The sequence below is a fragment of the Cariama cristata genome, unplaced genomic scaffold (genome assembly GCF_000690535.1).
Source record: "Cariama cristata isolate BGI_N322 unplaced genomic scaffold, ASM69053v1 scaffold40981, whole genome shotgun sequence".
In the NCBI taxonomy this organism is placed as follows: domain Eukaryota; kingdom Metazoa; phylum Chordata; class Aves; order Cariamiformes; family Cariamidae; genus Cariama; species Cariama cristata.
Genome location: NW_009600571.1, coordinates 12171 through 34448, shown reverse-complemented (window position 1 = coordinate 34448; position 22278 = coordinate 12171). Strand labels below are relative to the sequence as shown.

General features: G+C 37.6%; 1 protein-coding gene across 1 annotated transcript; it reads left to right on the top strand.

Annotated features, from left to right (window-relative positions):
- Positions 1-4675: 4675 nt before the first annotated feature.
- RBKS (ribokinase) lies at positions 4676-21431 on the top strand. The gene is made up of 5 exons (XM_009710064.1): positions 4676-4757; positions 5089-5253; positions 10297-10388; positions 20036-20224; positions 21348-21431. The coding sequence occupies exons 1-5, from the start codon at positions 4676-4678 to the stop codon at positions 21429-21431; spliced, it is 612 nt and encodes a 203-aa protein (XP_009708366.1).
- The last annotated feature ends 847 nt before the right edge of the window (positions 21432-22278 follow it).

Genomic DNA, 22278 nt, shown 5'->3' with positions numbered 1-22278 from the left:
TGAACCTCATACAGTTGGTCTCAGCCCAACAGTTACCACTGGCCTCAGATTTCATTTAAAGTCTAGTAGAAGAGCAAACCTGGTCAGAACTATGCTATAAAGCAAACAGATGCACAGAATTGGTAATGGTTCTGGTTGTTACTTCTCTCTAAAACCATCTGGCGCCTGAATTGAGTAAATTGCAATAAAATAGCAGTACTTATGTGCTTTGCTGTTGCAAGAGACACTGGTTGTTTTTTTTACCCGTAGAAACCTGGCTGATTTGACCTAAACAGGTTTTACAGCAGTTTTCAAAGGGCTTGTCTAGACATGCATGTTTTACTGCAATAGTTGTGCTGGCATAGCTGAAACACCACAGCATTCAATGCACTGATGTAAAGTAGTTTCTGCTAGTTCAAATTATACCTAAAAGGAAACATTTGAAGTTGGGGGTGGTGATGGTGTTTTGTGTTAAGACAATGAGGGACAAATTAAAAACATAGGTATCATCTCTTTAAATCGTCAAGTTTTAATTGCTGTATTTTCACACACCTAACCTGCACTTCATCTTACCAGTTCTTTACAAGTACCGATACTTGGGGGAAAATACCAACTCCAATCAACCGAGTAAAATCACAGGCAGAAGTAGGAGAGGTACTCAAGTAGAGGGAGCAGACTATGATAAATGAGTGAAGGCAGAGGGGAAAAAAAGCTGTAGAGAGCAGAGTCAGAGGAGGCTCTGAAATAAACTTTCCCTAATGTTATCTGTGTCTGTCTAGCTGGTACGATTGAATTTCTTGGAAGATTTTTGCTGGTTACTGAATTGCAGAGCTATAACTCACCCATTATTGTAACTGGCAAAGTACTAAAAATTTGAATCTTGTCGGGCACATTTGATATTCTCAAAGTTGCGTTGTATTCTGGGACAATACAGTATAGTTTCGATAAAAGATAGAGAGGTTAAATCCCTACTTTAATGCAAAATGGTGGAGAGGTGTTTAACAAGTTTATAGTGCTGCACTGGAAAACGTGCAGCCCAGAGACACTGCAAAGGTTCCTTCTGGGCTGGTCTCGGAAATCTGTGCAGAAATCTTTCTGGGACCTTCTGTTCATTTCAGTTGTTCTCTTCAGATAGGTTTTGACTAAACACAAGCTTCAGCTTACTAGTACACTAATACACTTTACCTGTACACTTCCAGTCTGTACTGTCTTAAGGAGAAAAGCTGGTACATCCAGTAGCTTTCTTAGCATGTTTTTGTTGAGGTGCATCACGCCACTTTGAACCCCGGTTTTTGTTTCCCCTTTCAGCCTGCCTTCTTTCCTCTAGCTCTGTCACTTAGCACACCTTCTGATAACAGTCTGCTATTGAATGGCAAGAACTCCATAAAGTGATGATGTGTGTTGTACTTTTACATACACATATACAGAGGAAAAAAAACTGTTTATGGATAATTTTTTACATGATTACCTGTGAAGTTTATTGCAACTTTGTCCATTGTCTGGTACTGACTGTTGAGAGTGCCATTAAGCTGGCCTGACTGGACCAGTAGTTTGAACCAGTCTGACAACTTCCATGTTCATAGCAAAAATTCAGTGGAGGGACAACAGAGGTTGGCAGGTCATTATTAACCTCCTCTTGATTATTGTAAGTTAGGACTTAAAGCTCACCTACACAGAATGCTGTGAGATAACCCTCACTTGAGATAGGCACTGTGCTGACTTTGCGATAAAGTTATTAATCATTCATGAACAGTGAATAGGCATTATTTTGTAAGTAAGTGTACCTTCAATACCAAGGCACTACTAGTATCAAAACATTTGAAATATATATTTACATAAGGCTAAATAAACAAGGCAAACTTAGAATACATATGCCAGCTTGTTTGAATTATACTTTCCAAAGAGAAAATCTTTGTTTTGAACCTTGAGGATTATGAAGAAATGTCACCTGAATTTTTATAGAATTTCTATATATTGACATTCATCATGAACTTGAATGTTTTGTGTATAAGACTATTCAATGCTTCTACCAAGTAATTGCACAGAAATTATGATACCATGACACACCCAAAACTTGCCCTCGTATTCATGAACTATGTGATTTGGCAGCAAATGTTTTTCTTGTAACATTCTTTTCTGGTCGCAAGTATCATCTTTTTTCCCTATGAAGTATTATGCAGAAGCTCTGCAGCTACTGTTATAATTGCATTGTTTGCAATTTTGGTGAGTTCTAGGCACTACTGATGGCTTTTAGGCTCATCATCCCGTTTTAAAAAGTGATGGTTACTGGCCCATGATGTTTACTGATTTGCCTTTGATTTTTCCACTGGCACTTCTCATGTGGTGGCATTTATAAAATGACACTTGTAAAAAAAAAAAAAAAATCTAGCTTGAGTTATCCGTCTTTCTAAGAAGTGACAATAGTAGGTTTAGAAGCCCAACTGAGGACAATATTTACATATGCAGCGTTCACACTGTTTTAAGTATTGATTGGACCCAAGCCCCATCTGGTATAAGCTTGCACAAGGTTTTCAGCTTCATTTAGCTGTTCTAGCTTATGGCAACTGTGAATCTGGCCCTTAATATTCTAGCTGACGTCTGCAAAACCTGAAATTATATAGATGCTCCCATCAAAACTGAGAATTTTTAGTCTAAGTAAAAATATGTTAGAATTAACAGTAATGCAGTAAGTATATTTTTCTCGTTCTTGGTGTCGGTAACGTTTTACCTCACTTGAGCTGTTTCAAAGTTAGGTGTACGGCTTAAGCCTTCACTTATAGTTAACAGAGATACATAGGCATTTCCGGACAATAGTTTTTCTCCTCCTCGAACAGATATCTAAGATGTGTAAGATTAAAAAACTCTGAAAATACTTGTCTCTCCTCATTGTTGAAGGAACATAGAAAAATTATTTTTAGAAATTAGTTTTCTTAGAATTTTCTAGAACATAGGATTTTTTTGAAAACTTTAAAAATTAGTTAATCTTGGACAAGATGAATCCCACCCCTCTTTGCCATCTGTCTTTAACTCTGTTGTCCCTGGTGCTGATTTTCCATCTGATTTCCCTGGCAAGAAATAATTGCTTTCAACAAAGTGGTTGCTGGTAGTACAAAATTCTGGTATTAATTGTGAGTGCATAGGTCCAGATTCTGCTTTCATGATGGTGGTGTAAGTTTGTGGTGACTGCTGTCATTCACAGTTAGTGTGGTGTATGTAGCTAAGAACAGCATGTGGCTTTTTACCTCCAGCTTGGGTTAAGCCTGTCCGGACTGTTACACCACAGTAGGTACTTCGTTTCTCTGGCAGGTTTGAAAGCAGACCGTAAGTCTCTGACTTTTTGTAGTTACAAAGAAAAGCTTCTGACTGTGATCCAGTGCAGCATGGTCTACCTTGAATTTGCACATATGGGTTTAAGCAAACAGCCTTCCTTATCGCCTTGGGCCATTAGCTCTAAAGTCTATTAATAATATACATGTCAGTACAGCTAAAGAGTTCAGCAAGATAATGCAGCAAGACGTGTGGATAGAGTCTGAGATTCTAGGTAGCACAGAGTCCAGGCAGAAATGAAATATATTTTTGTTCCACCGATTCCCTGCCTTTTATTGTTTGTGCTGCTGCACCCTATAAGCTTTCAAAGGATATGTTTGGCAAAATAGGTGCAATTTGCCTTTGAATGTTTCCTCAACAGGATTCAGATATCTTTGATAGCATTTACTGTTGCAGAAGGGTTTTTCTTTTTTTTTAATCTGAGATGCCCATCATTGTCTGTTGAAAAGCAGGGCGTTGGCTTTAAATGCTGAGGTTTTCTTTTCATATGCAGCTGTTCTGTACCAAACCATTGACAGCAGAATTGCTTTGGAAAGCTTGGGCCCCTCCCTCTGAGATCACTATATTATTCTTTCCATTGTCCTGCTTTCTTTTCAGAACATATTTAGGGAGACAAGCTTTGCATGTTTCTTATTCAAAGGACTTTGAAGTCGCATTCAACAAAAATAATGTATTTAAAAACATAAATATTTATTTACAGAGTAATTCAGTTCATTACAGAATTGGTAGTCTTTAATGATTGGCAGTCCTTAAAGGACTCTTCAGCGGGGGCGGGCTGAGCCTGTAAATCAAGGAACAACTGACTTATTGAATTTAATACCTGAGTGATTAATAATAAATTTTAATTTGAAGGCACCCATGCCTGAAGGTCTCTAGGTGTTGTAAGAGAGATTAAAAAAAGAGAGAATCAAAGAAAGAAACTGCAATAAAAGAAGACAACTTGCATGTCTGAAGAAAAATGAGGGTATTTTGAACTTACATAAATGAACCTCCTCACCTAACTGTAAAACAAACTATGAGAATGAAAAGGATCATAGACATGCTTTGAGATACAGCCATGCTTCTGCACATATAGCTTTGCTTAGACCATTCTACTGGCAGCTTTAAGTGCAAAAGAATCTGTCACCCACCTTCTTTACTCACTTCTGATAAAGTTTTCCTTAGACACAGTATTGCCTTTTGGCGTTTTGGTGACAAGCTGATTCTGGTTTTCATGATGGTTAGGGGACCTAACTTGAAGTGTCACAGGTAAATGGAGCAAACCTGCTTCTCTGAAATCTAAAGAACACGCATAATTTTCATAGCTGTGTGAAATATTCTGTGTTCCCAGCTGATGGGAAAATTACAATTTTTGTGGCATTTTTGGCGTATGAACTCAGTAATCACATTGATGCTTTTCTCTTTGAAGCGCTACTGGAATATTTTAGGAAAACGCAACTATCAGCCTCAACGTATGTCACCATCTCCACTGTGACTAGTACAGGGCTTCTTTGGAGTTCATAGAAAACATCAAAATAAGATCGGGGAAAGGCCATACATGACTTTTCCCAAAGAAATATATACTGCATTTGTTGTGCAGTGTAACATTCAGTAGTCCATCCATCTTTTTGATTATCTTCTGAAGTCTTTGGATGTTTGAAAATGTCAGCAATGCATACATTTCTAGTGGGGATTTTTTGGAAAGCAAATTGAAATACTTACGTGGAATGTAGAAAAGCAAGGAATTGTTTTACATACTTTATTGCTAAAGTTAATGTAAAAAACACAATATCTTCTCTTTAGGACAGAATGTCATTGTCATAGTCCCAGGAGCCAACCTGCTTTTAAATTTTGAAGACCTGAAGAGGGCTTCTGATGTCATCCAGAAAGCCAAAGTGGTTGTTTGCCAGCTAGAAATAACCCCGACTGTTTCTCTTGAAGCTCTGAAAATGGCACGTGCCAGTGGAGGTAATTTAACATAAGCCATTCTGTCTCCCTCATTTGTATTGCATGAAAAATATTCTTCATCATGCTTTCTAAGTAAAGATCCTGTGGTCTATTCTGGTTTCTATCATACTAGTTTTATTTAGAAATGAAACAATAGTCAACAAATTCATGCTATGCTAATGAAAACTGAATTCAGTTTTAAAATTTTGCAGTGTTTACCTTGAACAGCAAATCAACCCATACCCGTTGGTTGATATATATAATCTCCCCGTATACATCAGGTGCTGCCTTTCCTCCTATTTTCATGCTGTGACTAAAGACAGTATAATGTTGTTAGGTCAGGAGCTGTGGGCCTGACTCTGGTATTATTCCAGAGCAGAACAAGCATAATGAATGCAAGCCAGTAAAGTTCCACACACAATAAAGTGAATGAAATGACCTCAAAACCAGACTTATGCCCTTGTTCCCCAGCATAGCAGTAGGTATGACTGTGGTTTTCTATATAGAAGTTAACATCCTTAAAGTAAAAAAAAAGAAAATGCTTTTTCTTCTTAACCAAAATTCTTAAGAGCATGACTTGGCATGCTGCTATTGAATAGACAGAGTCATGCTCTGTGAAATTATTAGTAAATTGTCACTGTGCTGTACTTTCAAATATAGGCCATTGTTCCTTCAGTATAGCATATACGTAGATAAAAGCTGACATTTTGCTTGAACAGGATGAGATTTCACTAACGACATGATGTTTTTGTTGTTTAAGTGTCTGTAATGCTTTCAGTTACTCAAGCACAATTACCACAGTATTTGAAGAGTAAGTAAATAATTATGCAAGTGAGGCATCTATATGAGATTAAAAATATGTTGTTCACGTCTATCCAGAAGATAAGACTGGGAGGGGACAGCTCATAGTATCATCAATCACATAGCAGGTCAGGGATGGAACTGGGATCAGAAGTAACTGGTTCCTTGCAGCTGGGCCCAGGCTTGCTCCAGTAGATCATAGCACATTGAGATTGTTGACTCTTCAGTCCTCCTGCACCAAGATCTGTTGTGCACATGTTGTGATCACTAGTGTTCACGCACAAGTGAAGATGTCAGATGTAGCAGAACTTCATGCGTTGTGTTAATGTATTTTGTGCTGATTTAAGCAGCTATGTCAGATGCAAGGCTGGGAGAGTGGCTCTGAAACTGTGGTGGTAATAGTCATAAACTCTATAAACAGAACTGTGCATGGGGAAAAATTATTTAGACTTCTGTTTGAAATGTCAAAACTGGGTTCATGCAAATCTAAACAAAAATTAAAAACTTTAGAAAACTGAGTAGCACCTGGAATGCCTAAACATGTGGGAGGGGGAGGTAGAAACAGAGCTTACTATATTTTTTCATTATGTTTTATGAAAATGGTTAAAAGCATTCTTAATCTAGTGGTCAATGGACTATAGTTGAGTCATGAGTCAATCTCCATGACTTACTTTGTCTACTTCTAAGTCTATGCATAGTTTTGGTAAGATGCTTCACACTTTTGTCACCCTTGTACGGCAAGATGCTAGCCTGTGACAGAAGAAAAGAGAGGATTTTTTTAAAGGCAGTTAAGAAAAATCCAAACCTGATACATGGAACAGACATGCAAGCCTTTAGCAACTGTAGACAGCACAGTATAACCAGACAACTTAGTAGTTAGCTGTGGGCCAGCTATAGTTTTGTGCTGTCAATCTGCTATCTTTGTGCAGTGCTCGTATCAGGAAAGCTCTGGTTACTTCTTCTTTAAAGCAAGAGGCTACACATGTTCAAATGTCATATGCAGTCAAATCTAAGTAAACAGCTGAGTTTGTAGCGCTATAAAAATCTATCCTTAGCCAACTGTAAATTGTTAATGCAATTTCCCTTCTTTTAGCCTGCAATACCCTCATGTATAATGCAGTACTGCATGTTAGGATGTGCACTAGACTATTTTTGTTTAAAACAGATGCATACCCAGATGCCTCAAACCTCTGTTTCAAGGGGTTTTTTGCTTGTTTTTCTTCATTCTTACTGAAAGAAATAAGCAGTAAGATGGAGAAAGAATGTGGACACACAGGCAAGACCTCTTTGCTTCTGTTCAGTGAACATCACCTAGATCTGTAAGCTAGAGAGGGACATCTCATGTTCTGACTTCCTCTCATTGTGGCACTGATTATTAAAGAACTTGTGACAATCTTGGGGAAAAGGGAGGAAGGAAGGAATGGAAGGGAGGGAGGGCTGGTTGTGAATAATTATATGAAGTGGGTATAAATTGTAGTGGAGATCTGACTGGAAAATTCTAGGGTTTAATGACCACGTGTTGTGAAGCTGCTGCTGCTTCCCAGAGGGAGACCACTTCATTGATGAGCGAAATGTTGTATATCAAAGTCTGAAAAGCAGTTTTGGGCCTTGTCTAATGACACAGTTTGTAAAAGATGGCTGATAATGCCCAGCCTATTAATACTGTAGTGAAGAATGGGCTGGAAGCAGCCTCAGTTATTAAGCTTCCATGTCACTTGCAAGTAAAGGATCTATTTTTCAGGTGCTTCAACTTTTTAATCTTGGGCTGCAATTTTTCATATCAGGTGTTTGTCTGTGGTTAAACTCTTTGTAATTTCTACCAAAGCATAGTGGCAGCAGAAACCAGGCAATGGAAAATGCCTCCCACCTTACCCACTTTCAAATTAGGAATACTGGCTACCCTAAAATTTAGTTAAGACTTGATAGCAAGGGAGCTTTCTTTTAAAGATAAGCCTTTACAACACTGTGGAAAGCTGCCTGACTTTTACTGCATTATCTGCCTTTGGAAAATACCTACCTTTCACATAGGCTTGAGAAAATTGTTATGAGCTTCACACCTAGCTTCACCTGAGAGTCTGTCCATACAGGCAGTTGTCCATTTGGACAGCATGACTTTCAGTGTAATTCCTGAATCTGGTTTTAGGCAACTTCTTTTATACTGTTAAGAATCTCTTGTAGGCCCAGGAAGTGCAGAGCTGGAGCTTGCCTGATTTGAATACAGAACGAGACAAAGCTGGACAGGAATGCTGGGGAGGGAGAGTAGATTTCAGACAAGGGAAGTGTAGGAGGGATTTGCTTAATTTTGGGGGTGGCAGAGGAAGAAGGAAGAGAGAAACTGAAAGGGGGACAAAATTGGAACAGGATAGGATTTGTTAACAGAGACTGCAGTATAGATGTAGAGTCAGGGGGTAGGCTGTGAGTACTGGAATTGGGAAAAATAAAGCAAAGGAGAGGGGGCGTAAAGAAATATGATGTGATGAAACTGAAGTGAAAAAGATTACTATTGCATAGCGCCTATGCAAGGAGGTATAAAGAATGGAAACTAGGTGAGAAGAATGGTTCTTGGCAAAGTGAGAGAAAAAATTGGGGCAAAAGATAATTTGGTGTTTCTTAGGGGGACCAAACAGACTACCCTTGTTCACAAGCCATGCTCTTCTTCACAGCCTGAACGGAATCCAAGGCTTCCTCTATCTCCCCTCTGCTCAGCAGATATTAAATATGGGAGCAAACTAACAGTAATGTATTACACGCTGTTCACGATGAGTCTGTATTACTTAAAACCCAAGCTAGAACGCTTCCAGCATTGCTCCTGACCCATGTATATGTCGGTATGATACCACATGACAGAGTTTGTTTTCCAATATGTGCTCTTTGTTTGTTTTACCTAGGAAAGTATACTTTAAAGATTTGTGTTTAAAAAAACGATTAGGGTTGCAATTCAGAAAATAGGAAATGCAAGAGTTAAGGTTGCCTGTGAAACCTTAATTTGTCTCCTTTCTGCATATGTATTATGTTGCAGTCTTTAATTATGTGATCACATGCTGTTTTCAGTGGTATATGATCATATAATTAAAGAGCTTATAATACATACTGTATTGTAATAACATAAGGAAGCCAAATTAAGATTTCATTGGAAATCCTAATCCTGGCATTTTCTGCCTTCTGAGTAAATGTCTTTGTCACTTTAATACTCTTTTTAACGAGGCAGGTAGAGAGGCATGATAAAGTTGTACAGTCAAAGGCTAAAACTTTCAGTGTGTTAATAAAAAGGACATCTTCTAAACTTCTCGGTACTCAGATTTCAGAAGTGTCTGTGCATCTTTTAGGGCATTAACTGGGATTCAGAAGTGTTTAGTCTGTCTGAATATTATGTGCTAAAGCTTAGGGTCTAAATATGTGTTTAGGACTGAAAATTTAGGCATCCAAGTTGGAAGATTTGATCACTTACTATAAGGAATATTTGTAAAGTAAGAGAGTATGCTTTATATGAAAATGATGATGGTCTTGTGGTTAAGACGCAGAAGTATTAATCATAAAATTGGCAAAGTGAGAAACCAAGTCTGCAGACTTCCTGTGTTAACAGTGAGTAAGTCACTTATACTGTCCTCGTGACAAACCTTTTCTGCTGTTACACGGGGCCTTAGGCTACAGTTTAAAGTTAGGTTAACTAACATATTCTACCACGTGTTAAGTTTAGGTCTAGCTCTGCCAGATAGCATATTAAAAATATACGATGCCTTGTCTACACTACAGTTTTATAATGTGGCAGTTTGAACAAGTTAGGTAACACATTCAGAAGCATGTTTAAGTCCTTGTCTGGGCATGCCCTTCATTACTCCATACCCCTGTTTCTTCATGTACAGAACACAGATAACAACACTGAAAAAATTCTAGAACTAAATCAGTTCTTGTAAAACTTATTAAAAGCCTGGAAGAAGCGTCATCAGTTAAACAAATTGCATTACTGTCTAAGGCTTTATCCCTTTTTTTTTTAAATTTAATAATTCCTTGATTATTTTTTCTGTTACTCTTCTGTCATGTTCCCATCATAACAGGTGCCTGCACATGAATTAGAAAGGAACTTTAATATAATAAATGAAACTTTTAGCAGTTCTGTAAAACGGGGACACAGAAACTGAGAGCCATTTGTGTGTTAATAATAAACATTGGGGGCAGTGAATTAACCACAATAGTATTTCAGGTGATGGTTTATGAATCTAGAACACTGGAGATTTAGACTTTTCTTTTGTTTTTTTTTTTCAGTAAAGACTTTATTTAATCCAGCTCCAGCCCTTGCTGACCTAGATCCACAATTTTATACCCATTCTGATATCTTCTGCTGCAATGAAACTGAGGTAATGGTCTTATATCATGTTAAAGAAGGAGTCTTAAGCAGTAGAGTTTCAGAGGGATTCTCTTCTCAGAAATGCAACATAGGGAGCAGAAAAACTGAGGTGACAAGTGTGATCCCTGAGCTAACAAGCAAAGAGGAGTATTGTAAAATACCTTTAGATTACACTCAAAATTGAATTAATTGTTTGCAGAAGGAAAGTTGTGTCCAGCCTTCCTTACAAGTAGATGAGTAAAACAAATCCATAAAAGGACACTTTTAAAATGTTTTCACTGAGTGATAAGTGTTAAAACAGATCATTGTTCTTGTACTGCGGTCCCTTGATATGTTTAGGAGGAATGCGATAGCCATAGTGTTCTGACAGTTTTAAACTTGCTTGCCAGGAGGTGATGCACACATGCTGCACTTGATGGTAAATAGTAGCTTCATATGCTTCTTCCTGTCAGATGTGTTTTCAGTGAATCTGTTTCTCTGGCACTTCAACTGTATGTTTTCCCCCTGGTTTTTTTTTTTTCCTCCTTTACCCTCTCTTTTCTAATTCAAGTGTGTTATTTCTCCCAAAGGAAATTATTTTTGTCACAAGAGACAAATTAAGCTTGTCTCATAAAGTCTTTGTTTAAATTTCCTATTTATTAGCATTATGCGTGCTGTGTTCCTTCCCCTCACCCTCTCTTTATATAAACAGGAATGTGGGAGAAGTAACCTAGTGGATAGAAGCCATGCTTTAATCATAGATAAAGTTATCTCCAGCAAACATGATTTCTGTAATGAACATGATACCTCTCAGTGGAGAGGAGGGGGAAGACTAAGAGGAAAGCATGGCCCTACTTACTTACAGGATTTTTTGTCTTATGACAATACGTATCAGAGTAAGTTCTTCAAAACTCAATTACATTCTTTTGAAATTTTTGTTAAAACCCGTCATAAACCATATCAGAAGTTCTCAGTTCATGAGTCTTCTAGCGTTTAAGAGTTGGCCTAAGTAACCCAAAGAGACATCTGAATTTTTTTCTGGGATGTTTCAGTATGTGTCTGCCAAGTTCAGCTACTCCAGAGCATTCAGCAATTAGCAAAATAGCAAGGTGGGAGATGCCACAGCTCCTCAGGTGCCTGGAAGGCGAAGTTTCCAGTGTAACTGTCAGTGATATCATTTGTGGCTCAGACACTGTCCAACAGCTGTCAGAACTCAATTATATGTGATGAAGAGAATGCTAAGGCAAAGTATTTATTCTTGTTCAGGGGACTTGCAGGACACCAATATGGTGTTTTCTTCATGCTTCCAGAAAGCACTTGTGCCTGGACTATGGCCCTGGATGGGCTAAACGGTGCACATTTTGGGCTGAGAACACCCATACTCTCCCACCAATTTAGTAAATGTCATTCGTTGTTTGCTTTTTTCATAATGTTGCTAGTTACTTTTTTTTTCCCTTGCAAAAACTTATCCCCCATATGTTAGAAACAAAACTTTGTTTTTCATTACTTGTCTCTTCCTGACTTTTTTCTCATTGCTCTTTGCAACACACATGTTAAAGTTTTCCCTTTGTTATACTTTATTGCTAGAGGACAGTCTTGAAAGAGACATTCTTTGAGAAGTTTAGCTTGCTGGAGCCAGGGTGTATTATTATTACCACCACATGGAGAAAAGAAAATTACTTCTATTTGGAGAACAAGAAATACAGGTGTATAATTATAATAGATCCCTGCTCACTCATTTACCTTTCCTGCAGAGCTGGGGCTACAGTTTGCATTCTTTTCTGCTATTTTCTTTTGAAAAGTAATTACCATTTGAAGATAGCTAGGATCATTGTATGCACAGCCAGGCACAGAAATATGCTCTCTACTATTGAGAAGGCTTGTCTCTCCTAAGTTTATGGAAATGGTAGACCAATGGAAGTTCCTGCCAGCCATATCATGGTAGCACAGATCCAAGTGTGGGACTCCTACAGCACATTCTGAGAACAAGAATGGCACATAAATACATATAAATTTTGCTTTAAAAATAACCTTTTCATACTTTGCAATGAAATCGATTACATTAGCGCAACTGTAATAATAATTATGTTTGATTTCATCCTCTCTGTGTGTCTGATTTGTTATTGAATTGATTTTCAGGGATGAACTATTGCCATTGTTCCTTTCTTTTTGCTGAGAAAAGAGGAAAAATGAAACATTTGTTTTTCTTATATCACAAGTTTGAAAGTTGGTTTTTTAGTAATTGTTATGTATTCATATGCCATCTGTTTTCTGTTTTCTTTCATGACTTACTTTAATTTCAGATCCCTGTAATGTATGCACTTGAGAAGTTTGATATAGAGATGAATGTTTACATACCCAAATAAAGGTTACCAGTCACGTCTCTTATGGGACTTAAAAGCAATAAGTTAATTCTACAAATCTTAAAGATAATTCTAATTTTTTAAACTTCGTCCATTCAGCCAACTACATCTGCATTTCCTTCATCTTCTTAAATCAGGAAGTACCTAAGACGTTGATGATCGAGACTATATACTGGGAAAAGATCTTTTTATACATTTTTTTTTTATTATTTCCCTCAGTATCTACTAGCAGTCACAGTCAGAAAAGAGCAATTGGATAAGATGGTCCTTTGCTCTGAGCCACTATGGTCATTCTTATTTAATGGATTTTTTTATTATTATTATTGTTATTCTCTATGACCGAATTTATTGAACGTGCTGCTTAAAACTGTCTTCCTGAGATGTTCTGTTCCAGCTCCATTGCCTCTCCTACTTAGTCTTTCTAAGTCTCAAATAACTTCCTTCTAACCAAAATCCTATTTATGTTCCAGCCTTACCCCTTTAGGGATCTTTTTTTTTTCTTTTTGGGGGATTTTTAGGTGCTACCAGAAAAAAAAAATGTATTTCTGCTTTATCATTACTAAGTCTTAAATAGTTAATAAATCATCTTGGTTTTAAAGATGAAGTCTTTAGAGCTATCCAGTTCAACTTCTTCTAAAACATTCTTTTTAACACAGGCTTATATGCTAAGGCAAGATTACATTTACACTGACTTTTTTTATTGCTCAGTTTGGCTTGCTTAGTCATTTAAATTTACGAGGATTTATCACACAATTTTACCAAAATGTCCTTTCTTGTTCACCAAGAAATACCTTGAAATTGTAAAATCCTGTGGTTTGTGGATATTATGTGAGTTATGTTTGTAACAGAAGATTATGTTAGCTGTAGAACAGAATGCTAGCCATTTAGCCTAAGACATCTCATACACTATGTGGAGTGTTTGTATTGTTAAAGATGAGAAAAAGGGGATGGTCCTTGTGGTTAGCTGAATTATTACTGAGTCAGAAGTTTCTGTTATTTGCTGCCAGGAAGGTCAGGATTTTTGATCTGCAATGACTTTGTCACAGAATAAAAGTTTTAAAATGTCAGCTATGGTTTCAGACAGCCATGGGATGTTGGGTCCCAAACATGCGAGTATCAAATAGAACATGACACTTTATACTCCATCCTTCATTAAATGCTTTAGGATTTAATGAAAGCACATGCAGTTATCTGGTATAACAGCACAGCTTGTTCTTATGGATTTATGTGCTAGCAAGAAGCAAACAAAATTATACTATCAGTGAATTATCTACCATTAGTTTGTCTAGAAGGCTCTTCACAAGCTGTTCTTTTCACTCTTGCTTGTTGCAATAATAAATTTTTTTTGTGTCTGACATTACTTTCTTTTTATGTGGTTCATGAACAAAAAAACTCAGAACAAATCTTGCAAGGTTATCAGTTCTTTCTTTGCTTAGCCTGTAGTTCAGTTTTATCTTTTCCCAGAAAGATCAAACTTGTTGAGACTAGTTTGTTAATTCCCAGATGTAGCAAAGCCTAATCCCTGAGGTTTGTGCAGGAATGTGCTGGTTCTCCATTCCCTTAATTCTTCTAATGAAAAATAAATGTATCCAATGTCATCTTAGTGAAAACCAATGGTTGTTCTTTTCAGCCATCTATAAATGTTGAAAAAGAGACAATCCTGTACAAGATACTTACCATTTTTTTCCCACATATTTGCGTGATTCCTTGCTGCAGTATGGCTCTAGGCACAACCACAATGTCAATACAGTTCATGTGTTGTTTTTCTTATTTAGTGTGTGCATGCAGTTACATAGCCCTGCAGGTTAGGAACCAAAATGTATTGCACATCAGCGATTTCAATTTGATCCTAAATGTTTTGAAGAACAGCTGCTTCTCCATTCAAAGAATACTGAGGAGCCCTTCAGGAGAAGGAAAACTCCTAAATGGTTACAGCAAATGATTTAGATCGTCAAGCTATTTTTAATGCAAACCTGGGAACTGCCTTCTCCCTAATGTAAAATGTGTATCAGACTTCTGATCTAAATAAGAAAGACCTAGCAAAGATTTAATTAAAATGCTAACAGAATACTTTGGGGCTTCACTGGTAGAAAGCAGTACAACTAAATATAAGTTAATTGCTAATTTTGTTAAATAAAGCTGCAAGATGTATAAAAATAATATGGAAGAATAGATACTATCCTATTGTTTCCTTTTAAGTGTTCTTCTGCGTTACTAGAGGCTAGATCATTTTTAGAAGAAATGTTAATGGAAATTCTTGTTAGTATGTGCAAAATCAAGAGATGGTATTGACTTTTACAAGATTCAGAGAATATCAACTTTATAAAACTGTATCTGGAATCTTGGATTAGGATATTTAAGGAACTGCTTATTAATATAGAGACATTAATACTAGGGATAGTCTTTCTTAAGAAAAAATAATTGATATCCCTAGTAGTCAAAACAAAAATAGGTCCTTTAGAATTAAAATATTTCAGAACATCTCTTGAATTTGCCTTTTCTTGCACAGAAGTTGCCAGCAATTCACAATATATTTTAATTCCAACTTTGCTCAAAACTCCATTTTATCAGTTGCTGGAAACTATGAAATTTCCCATATTTAGTCCAAAATGAAGGATGTTACTTTTGAGCGGGGAGGGAATTGCTTCAAGCCAATTCATTTCAATCAGTTTTTAATTAGTCTAGCACGATAAGTATTTCTGCCTGTATGTATGTAAAAATTTTATAATTTGAAACAACTGGAACTAGCTTGGCTTGTGGCCTGATCTTGCAATTGCTTATATACCAAATCTGTCTCACTACTTCTTTGGGACTGTTCACATGTGTTAGAATTAATGAGATTGAGTTCTTGTTCTGTCATTCTCAAAGAAATCTCCTAAGGTACAAGCCAAGTTTGTAGCCAACTGGCTTACTGTGTTTAAATATTTAAAATTAAAAATATTTTAAATTATCATCTGTAGTTTTAGATGGGTTAGCCTTAAACTGGCACAATTTCCCTATTATTATTTATTATTTCTGTTCCAGCAGTAACTGGCAACATTTGCAAAGTTGTTTTTTGTCCTAGGTGCACAAAAATCAGTCCAAATGATGGACTGCTCCCCAAAGAATGAACACTTCTTGTTATTTCACCAGTTTGTATTTGCTGAGGTTCATAGAGTCACAGAAGTTGGGAACAGACCTGTGGAGGTCTCTAGTCCAACACCCTGGTGAAGCATGGCCAGTTTAGGTCAGATTGCTCAGGGCTTTGTCCAGTCAAGTTTTGAATCTTCGAGGATGGAGATTGCATGACCTCTGGGCACCTGTTCCGCTGCTTCATCACCCTCATGGTGAAAAAGCTTGTCCTAAGACTGGAATTTCCCATGTTCCAGCTTGTGCCTGTTGTCTCGAGCCTTGTCCCTGTGCACCTTCAAGAAGATTCTGGCTCCATCTTCTCTATACCCACCCATTAAATTGCTGTAGACAGCAATTAGATCTCCCCTTAGCCTTGTGTTCTTAAGGCTGAACAAGCCCGCTTCTCCCAACCTCTTCTCATATATCCTGGTCTCTGGCCCTGTCTGTCTTGATGGCCTTCCCACTGTAGTGTGCTGTAGTACATCAGTGTCTCATGTGTGCCAGAGATCCCAAAACTAGATATCATGCTGCAGATTTGGTCTTGCAAATGCCAAGCAGAGGATCCAAAACATCTCCATGAAAGTGGCTGTGTAAGCCATAGGCTACCCCAAATGCACCACATCTTAGGGACACCTGGCAAAGGTTCATATCGTAGTTTCATTGTCACTTTTAGCAATGTAAACTAGTACTACTGTTGAAAGAAGTTAATTGGGTTGGATCAGCTTTTGAGGGTGGTGTTAATTTTAACACTGATGTGCCTTGCAATCCAGTTTGTTTCCTGGCCACACAAATGGCTGTGCTGGCACAAGAGAATGGGCCATGTGGACAGGAGTGGAAGGGAAAAAGCAGAACCATTTTTTTCTGTGGCAGTGCTGGTTTGTGTCAACTTGCTGTGACTAGACTCCACAGTCTAAAGAGACATAGAGAGTTAACTAAGATTAGTGAGGATTATGGCCAAGAACCTTCATATCAGTTAAATTAAAAGCTTGGGTTAAATTTCTCTTCCACTTTTGTAAACAAAATTAAGAAAATTCTGTGTAGATTAATTATATAATGTCCATCATATGTTTATTCTGACAGCAGTTTTGTGGAATGCCGTCTTGCTTTAATAGGTCCATTTAACTGAGGAATTTTATGAGACTAGCTGCAGAAAAATAAAATTCCTAATTTGCTGCTTTTTGTACAGTACTATGGCAAATGTCCACATTGGGCTTTTAGTATTGTTATTTAATTTTTTCTTTACATAACCATTAGTTATTTCCTTCAATTGTACCATGGTTTGTTTTTTAAATAAGATTCTACTGAAGGGAGGAACTTAAAAACTCACCACAGTATTTAACATCAGTTGACATTTACTGCAATCTCTAATTATTGGCACAGAATCTGTCTGGCTTCTGCTGCTTTTATGGTTCTTCCAGCTCATTCCAGTATTTTTTAGTTTTACCATCCTGCTGTAGATGAGTTAGATGATAGTGGTTTCAAGCAGTTGTAGATCTACTTTTATACAGACTCTATCTGTTCAAAATAATTTTATTTATTTGGTATAAGCAGTATAAAGATGAAAAGAAAGATCTCTGCAAAGCCTTTCACATATCAGTCCCAGAACAATTCTTTCACTACCCTAGCAAACAATCCTGTTGACTTGGGACACAGCAAGCAAAAAGAGGGATACAATGCTAATGCTAAGCATACAGCATGTGCGTTTCATTAGGAAGAATATTATATTTTAATATTTCATTTACCTTGCCCACAAGCTTACAGAAGTGTAAATACCAGGTAAATAAACCCAAATTAGATTTACTGTTTCTCTACCAAAACCAAATCCACTTTCATCCTGGAGACTTTGCAACATAAGTAGAATGTTTGGAATTATTGCCCCTCATAAAGTACATTGGAAATTCCATTAGCCAGTTTCTCTCAAGGATTTGTGTTAATCCATTTTTATTCTTGTAACATGATGTGCTAGGTGTTCTGAATACAGGAATGCATAGTTCCTGCTCCAGAGATCTTAAAATTCGTGAAGAAACACAGACTCTTTAGACACTTGAATATTAGAATAGAGTGTATATATATTGTAATGCTGTTTATTTTCTGTCCTTAGTTACTCCAAAGCCATTATGGGCATCCTGACTCCTTGCAAACTTTGCAAGAAGATACATTCAGAAGGTTTTGTGAGATACTTTTTGAAACAAATTTTCCTACTTGAAAATACTTTTAAAACCTTTTAAAAACTGAAATAGGTTTAATTTGCTTTAATAGTTTGTACTGCAAGAGAAGTTTGAGCAGCATGGTGACATGCCAAAGAGAAAATTGGGTAGGTTTTGTTGCCTTCTTGTAATTTAAAGCTTACTATATTCCTGTCTGGGATCAGTGTGGTTAAAAAAATGTAGTTTTAAATTACGTGTACGTGTTAACCACACCTTGCCCCTGCAGCGCACAAGTTTACCCACCAAGGCCTGCCTCACCAGATTCTGCCTTGTAGTGATCAGATCAACAGTGCTTGAAATCACTTGTGCGTTTGTCTAAGTAGGCAGTGCAGAACTTGGTCCTCTAAGTTTAAAAATTAAAACCAGTAAGTGCTCTGCTAATGATCCTGTGAACCCTAGGGTGTGTGCTGGCATAATCTGACCCTTCAGAGCCAAAGGGTGGCTCCTCTCGCCTGGGTCCGGCTGGAACGGAGGAAATGACAGTGGGGAGCAGCGGGCACTGACTCACGGCTGGGGGCGGTTTACTTTGGGATGGCTGTAGTAGTTCCTGTCCCCAGCTGTCTGCCCTCCCTCTCTTTACTACAGGCATGGCCTGGGCTTCCTGAAGCAGTTGTTTAATCACTATAGTTTACAGTCTTGTATCAAGAAGTATGCGCACTGAGTTCAAGTTTCAGTAATGCAGAGGAAGGTAGTTTGAAATATTTCAGCAGCTGTTTCCCAAGAAGCCAAGCTGCCCATGCAGGAGAGGTCAGGAAGTGTAGCTGGTGAATAGGTTCCAACGAAAGTTTTCCACTGAAAATAAGAACTTAGAGTGTGGAAACTGTGCTCAGTTACTAGGCGGTTATCTGAAAATACTTCAGACTACATTTTTCAGGATCCAGCAGTAACCTAGTAGTGCAAGATAAAGTAGGACTTCCCTCTTCTCAGGCAAGCAGGACAAGATTTAATAGAGACAGCGAAATATAATACATCTGTTTATTTACAATTGAAGACATGCTGTATTATGCAGGAGTACTGCCTGCTAGGCTGTTTCAGATAAAATACACTGTATTTTCTCTTCCTTTCTTCCTGTTTCATTCTTGTTCTCTTCCCTGCCGAAAGAAAAAGAAGAGGTACCTGACATTTGACAATGCTATGCCATCAAGAAAATGTATGAAGTGGCAAAAAGAATGCTTGATTCTGGAGTCTTCATTGCAGATTTTTGGGAAATTTTGCTCTTAGTTGGGTGGAACTAGAAGAGATTAATTTTAAGAGAAACTGGGAGAAGTTGACTTAAGGTCACCATCTGTTAGAAGAAGTTTATCTGTGTTTGTACAGAGCCAACACAGAAGAGTCTCAGTCTTGACAGAGGCCTATGGACATGGCCATAACACAAATACATAATAATCTTATAATAGGCCTTTACCCAAAGAGGGCTTAGATAACTTTAAGGTATTCTTATCTAAAAATATGTATTAAAGCAAACAAAGTGGTCAAAGTTAGGCAATTTTTTTTTCCTTGAAGAGATTTTCCCTTGTGATTTTGCTCTAGCTGAACACGAGAATTTTAAAAATAATTTTAAAAGTTTCTCACTTAGTGATAAATATCCCCCAACAATAGTGACCAAGTTGCCATGTAGCATTTTTTGCATTAGACCACAAAATGCTTTTGCCAAGGCTGTGTCATTGTGTCCATTTCACAGATGAAGAAACTGAGGCATGTGGGAGAAATGTGATTTTACTAAGGGCTGCATGCCTGGTAAGTCGCTGAAACTGGAACAGAACCCATACTCCTGCATCTCTGCCTAGGCTGCTCTCCATTAGTCTGCTGTGCCTGAAGTACATGCTGATTTCAAATGAGGAGCAAGACATAGCTGAATATCAGCGTAGGAAGTGGTTTCATGATCATCCTATAATAAACATTTTTAAAAGATATTAAATACTGTTTTCAAATGCAACTGTTGTCCAAAAATGAATGCTGTCAGATTATGATTTTCTTTTGCGTGGGTTATTTTCCAGGCAGAAATTTTAACGGGTATCCCAGTTGGCAACCTTGAAGATGCTGAAAAGGTGGGACGCATGCTGTTAGAAAGAGGGTGTAAGCTCGTAATTGTTACTCTTGGAGCAGAAGGCTGCATGATGATATCAGTAGAAGAACCCATTCCAAAGCACGTTCCTGCTGGGAAGGTCAGGGCTGTGGACACTACGGTACGTTTTTGTGGTTTAACTGTCTTGCTTTGGAAAAGACTGCTTAAGCACTAAGGGAAAGCAATGAGTAATCAGCCAAATCTTTGGGCACTAGCACAAAGGCTAATTTATGATGTGAAATTGATATCTTGCTTCCAGCCTCTCATATATTAAATGTCAGTTCACTTGAGTTTTATAGTCTGTATTGTAGATGAGCTAGAATTATTATACATACTGATAGTATCTTCATGTTCCTCCTTTACTGAAGTCAGTACCTGTCTCTGACGGTAATGTGTATGCCAGTGGCTTGAGCTGCAGTCCTGTTTTTTCACCTTTGCCTAGTCACATAATTCATCTTGTCCAGAACTCAAATGCTGTGGGAGAAAGGAGATACTACTGCCCTCACAGTCTGAAACTGAATGTTTGGCTCTTCTGACACATAGTCTTACCAGGTCTAGCATAACATGATCAAAGACCTAATTTTTACAGAATATATTGGAGAAAACCCAAAAAGTTCTTGCTGTTTTAGGATGACTATTTTATGATGATAGGTAAGGGATACTTGGTCAAAGGCATTTTAGTCTTTGACATGAGGGTACTTTTTTACTTCCTGCCCAGAAATAAATGCAAAAAGCATAGTCTCACAGACCACTAAACACAATACCCCCAGCAAAAGATTAAAACAGGACAGGCAATAGTTAAGATAGTATTGCTATGAAAACCTTACCACATTGCACATATGGGGCTATTTTGTGTTCCTGGTATTATCTGACATAAATCCAAAATAATTCCAGTGGAATTACTGAGAGCAGAGAAGGTCACGTTGTATGTACTAACTATACATTTAAATGCCTGTTATAATAACGTCATATTACATATGTTCTGTTACAATAGTTCATTAAAATCCTGGAGATTTTACCATCTGGTGCATTCCATATCTGAATTGCATTAATAATAACTAGTTCTTGTAGCATGTTTTTTATCCCTGGACCTCATACTGCTTCACAAAGAAGGAAAGCAACTGCTTAAAAGATGAGGGAAGCAGAGGCATAGGGGACTGAAGTTACCGAGCTCAGTAGCATGCAGTGGCAGAGCTAGGAGTAAAGTCACTCCGTGTAAAACGGAGTGCCCCTTTGTCATTTAGAAGTTTGACCTCAAGTTAGTGCTGATTTTGGAATGTCCTAAAGTTCTGGTTAAGAGAGGCGTCACTGTGCTGTACTGTACATAAGACTCTTGGTAGGGGACTACAGACACCAAACCACCTCTGCCTGCTTTTAGACCAGAATTGGAAGTGCCAAGGGAATGAAAGGCTGAGCTCCCAAAGATATCCAGAAGCAGGTTTTATTAGCTTGGGAGCAACACCTTGTGAACCTAGCAGTACGGCTTCTTGCTCCGAGTTGGTAAATCCACTATTGCTATCAAAGCTTGGTGTTAGAGTTTTTCTCTACATCACACAGAAGTGATGAAGAAGAAGCATGTGTGATCTGCTTCTTCAAAAGAAGCAGAAAATAGCTGCCAGATCAGCTATTGTTTCATATCTTAAGATATTTGCTGCTCTTGGAATAAAACAGCAATTCTGAAACCACACACTGTGGCTGAAAAGTGCTTTTTATCTTGCCTAGCAGTTCAGAGTTTCATGACTGAACTAATTTAACGGTCCTCTCTTTTTTTTTTTTTTTTTTTTTTTTTTTTTTTTAATAAAAGCATTTTTTTTTTTTTTTTTTTTTTATTTATTAAATAAAAGCACTTTCTTTGAGTTTACTGAATCCTTGCCCTGCCTCCTTGTGGCCAACAGGTTATTGGCTTTCACATAGCAGAGGATTTTCACAGTTAATTTTGTTAATCTACTTAAATACCAGTGGGTTGTTTTCAGTAAAACAGCTGTGCTCAGTTTACTCTTGCAGACTGAATGAAAAAAGATGTGTTGGCCTTCCATTGTCAAAGTCTTACAGTACTTAGACTGATTATCACTTTGCCTGAAAGCAAGTGGTTTTAAAGCAACCCTTCCAAACACTAAGCAAAATAATGTCATCCTCAGCTACCTGGATAGCTCTATTTTACTAAAATAAATACTA